Raw genomic sequence first — 4,177 nt, 5'->3', positions numbered from 1 at the left:
CAGTCATGTGAGGGACCCTAGGGGACTGAAGAAATTGGCTAAGGTGTTGAACAGCAAAGCAAAGATCAGGGTGAGTGTGGGTAAGAAAATTGAGCTTGCCAATGAGGCTTCTATATGTATTAGGTCTAGGTAAAAGATCACCAACATCAGAGTATAGTTAAATCCAACAGACAAATAACAGAAGACACTTCAGTACAATTGAAAGCAGCTAGTAAATTAGAGATAAACCTCTTTGATGCAATAAAACTCCTGAAGAATGATAATGAAGCTCAATACCCAAGAAATAATGAAGAAGGCCTAAATCTTTAATTTAAACTGATCATCCAGAAAACTTTTCAATGCAGCAATCTCAACCAAATCATCCCTAGTTAGTAAGATGTCATCGACATACACAGCAAGAAACACAATGGATTGGGCTGATTTCCTGACAAACAAGGAATAATCATTCAAAGGATGGTTATAGCCTCTAGAACAAAGGGTTTGTGACAATTTCGCATACCATTGTCTAGAAGCCTGCCGCATACCATACAAAGATTTATGCAATTTGTGTACCAAATGAGGGACAGAAGCAGAAGAAGTAGAGGTAACAGACAATCCTTGAGGAATCTTCATATACACTTCTTCATCTAAGTAACCATGTAAAAATGCATTATTAAAATCTAATTGAAATAGGGACCACTTTTGTTTGACTGCATAAGCTATAAGGCATCGTATAGAACACATTTTAACCACAGGAGAAAACATCTCATGAAAGTCAATACCCTCTACCTGAGTATCACCCCTTATGACAAACCTTGCTTTATATCTCTCCACACTCCCATCAGCTCTACATTTAATTTTATATACCCATTTACAATCAATTGGTTTCTTCCCTTTGGAAAGTTCAACAATGTCCCAAGTATTATTAGCTTCCAGTGCTTCAAACTCCTTCCTCATAGCATCCTGCCAAGATGGACTGGCAGCAGCCTGAGCATAAGAGTGAGGCTCAACTGCTGCAGGAGGGGCACCAGAAGTAGAGATAGTAGAGGATCAAGAAACAAAAGGAGGAAGGTTAACCACATACTCTTGAAGATGAGAAGGAATATTATGAGATCTGGTAGATTTCTTGACTGCAGGTAGAGTTGAAACATTAGATGGACCAGAAATAGGAGGGGAAGAATCAGAAGCAAGGGGAGGAGAAGAAGGAGAGGAGGAGGAGGAAGAAGTTTCAGATAGGGAAGAAGGAAGATTGATTGAAGGTTCATCAAAATAAGTAGGTGGAAAGGAAGGAAGAGAGGAAGGAGAAGAGACAGAAGAATTGAGTTGAAAGGGAAAGACAGACTCATGGAAGACGACATCCCTGGAGACAAAAACAGACTTGGTTTGAAGATTATAGAGTTTGTACCCTTTTTTGCCAAAAGGATAACCAATAAAAACACATGGGACAACCCTAGGTTGAAACTTATCTATGTGGCATTTGGGTACTGTTGCATAACACAAGCAACCAAAAGACTTCAGATGACTATAAGAAGGAGTTTTGCCATATAGAATTTTAAATGGGGTCTTGTTAGAGATAACATGTGAGGGAAATCTATTTATCAGGTAAGTAGCTGTGAGGACATAATCCCCCCAAAATTTTGTTGGAAGTTTGGATTGAAATAATAAAGCTCTAGATGTTTCTAGTAGGTGTCTGTGTTTTCTTTCAACAATACCATTTTGCTGAGGTTTGTATGGACACGTAGTTTGGTGTAGAACTCCATTGTTAGAAAAAAATTGGCAAGCTAAGGATGAGGAACCAAGCTCCAGGGCATTATCACTTCTAATTATCTGTACATAAAGGTTAAATTGTGTTTTAACCATGGCAATGAATGCTTTAAGCAAAGTAAATGCATTGCTTTTGGAACTCATTAAGTGTGTCCAAGTAGCTATATTAAAATCATCCACAATTGTTAAAAAATATCTAGCACCAGAATAAGTTTGGGTATGATAAGGCGCCCATGTATCAATGTGAACAAGCTGAAACAAAGAAGTAGAAGTAGATGCGCTATCAGGAAAAGGCAATCTAGTTTGTCTAGCTAGAGGACAAATGGGACAAGTAAAAGACTGCTTAGCAGACAATTCACAAGCAACAGAAGGTATACATTTCATTTTCACAAAAGGAATGTGGCCCATTCTATGATGCCAAAGTACATCAAGGTCATTTATATGTTGCTGAGAAGAAATAGAAGAGGCAAAAGAAGAAGATACACTCTCATTCAAGTTGCATATAGGCTTATTCAAAGAGGAAACAGGACTATCATGCATAGACTGCAGAACATTATTCAAAGTAGAACTAGGTACATCAGGCATATTGTGCATAATAGTGTTTAAAGTTGAAACAGAAGAAGATGGAGGAGATAAGGTGGGAAGTTGATGAAGCTTTTATAGACCCTGGTGTAGTCTACCAAGAACCAGAAGCTTCTTCCTGGAAAGGTCCTGTACCAAATAGGAACAAGAAGTAAAGATAACTATACTATGAAATTGTTGAATTAGTCTATGTACAGAAATGAGATTGTACTTGAAAGTAGGAATGCAAAGCAGATGATGTAAGACAAAAGAAGAATTCAAAGTGAGAGATCCTGTACATGTGACCTTCACTTTGTATCCATTGGGTAAAGTGATAAGATAAGGGACAGAAAGTGGTGAAATATCAAAGAGGAGGTCTTTATCAGAAGTCATGTGGTCAGTTGCTCCGGAATCCACTATCCAAATACTTCTAGCTGCACCAGTTAACATGCAAGAAGAATAAACAACACCATTAAACCCAGGCAGAGTAGGAATACTACCAGCAAAGTTAGCAGATCCCACAAAGTTAGGTTGAGGACTGGAATCAACAAGATTTGCCTATTGCAGCAAAGTCATGAGTTGAGAATATTGTTCTTTAGTAAGACCATGCATAACAACATCTTGACCAGTGGAGACAAATGTTGGGGCAGACTCAGAGTTCCCAGAAGTTGAGGACTCAGCATTTGCAGTAGTTCCAAATTTTCTGCCCTTGGTAAACTTGAAATTTTGGGGAAAACCATTCAATTTATAGCATTTATCAATAGTATGTCCATTCTTCTTACAATACTTGCATAATAAAGCTCTGTTCTGATCAGAAACCACTCTCTGAGTTGTTGAATCAAAATTAACCTTCTGAATATATTGCCTTTGGGGCTGATATTGAGGAGGAAACTTATTAGTTGTATTTGCATTAAAAGAGGCTATGTCAGGTGTAAAATGGGCATTTGGAATCACTTGTCTCTACTTTTCATCTTGCAAGAGAATGTTATATACATTGTCAAGTGAAGGAGGTAGGTTCATCATTAGGATATTTCTTCTGACAGTAATGTAAGTTTCATTCAGACCCATTAAGAATTGGTGAACTTTGTTTTCTTCATCTTCCTTTAGTAAACGATCTTTTGCAGCACATGTACATGTGTTTGCATGATTTGAACCCATAATTCCCAACTCATCCCAAAGTTTCTTTAGCTTGTTGAAATATGATGCTATATCAAGAGGACCTTGACATGCAGAAGTTAATTCCTTCTTTATTTTAAATTTTTTGGTCCCATATCTACTATTCAATTGCTTCCAAATACTCTCAGCAGTATCAGAATACTGAACACTCTCAGCAATTTCAGGTGTGAGGGAGCTGGTTAACCAGGATATCACCATGTTGTTACACCTGTCCCACTGTTTGCATTCAGGGGAACCCACAGAAGGTTTGGGATAGGTACCATCAATGAAAGCAATTTTATTTCTGGCTGACAAGGACACGATAATGCTTCTCCTCCACCCACCAAAACCAGAACAAGAAAAGGGAACAACGACCAGAGACATTCCCGGTATATCAGAGGAATGAAGAAATAAAGGACTAAAGGCACGAGGAGTATACTCAGAATCACTAACACTGCTACTATCACTATTTGTCATGATTGAAAAAAATACAAATATAACACACTAGAAGGATTATCGCCAAATTAATATGTTCATCAGTTGCTATGCAAGCAAAATATTATCAAGAGAACAAGAACAAGTAATATCATAAGAGGAACTCAGCTTGTAGACTGGATCGACATCAACAAAGAATATGAAAATAAAACAGCTATACCATCCTTCTTCGCAACCGGATAAGAACGGCCTTGAGAACGAATATACCACAGCATCGAAATTA

General features: G+C 37.8%; 1 protein-coding gene across 1 annotated transcript; it reads right to left on the bottom strand.

Moving 5' to 3' along the window:
• On the bottom strand, window positions 298-3,936 carry LOC109230286. Its single transcript, XM_019395801.1, has 7 exons — window positions 3,298-3,936; window positions 2,923-3,177; window positions 2,521-2,862; window positions 2,431-2,454; window positions 1,947-2,286; window positions 1,057-1,385; window positions 298-966 (listed from the first exon to the last, which is right to left on the bottom strand). The coding sequence occupies exons 1-7, from the start codon at window positions 3,934-3,936 to the stop codon at window positions 298-300; spliced, it is 2,598 nt and encodes an 865-aa protein (XP_019251346.1).

This window comes from Nicotiana attenuata, chromosome 7, assembly GCF_001879085.1.
Source record: "Nicotiana attenuata strain UT chromosome 7, NIATTr2, whole genome shotgun sequence".
Lineage (NCBI taxonomy): Eukaryota > Viridiplantae > Streptophyta > Magnoliopsida > Solanales > Solanaceae > Nicotiana > Nicotiana attenuata.
The sequence above is the reverse complement of the archived record's forward strand: the minus strand, read 5'-3'. Positions and strand labels throughout refer to the sequence as shown.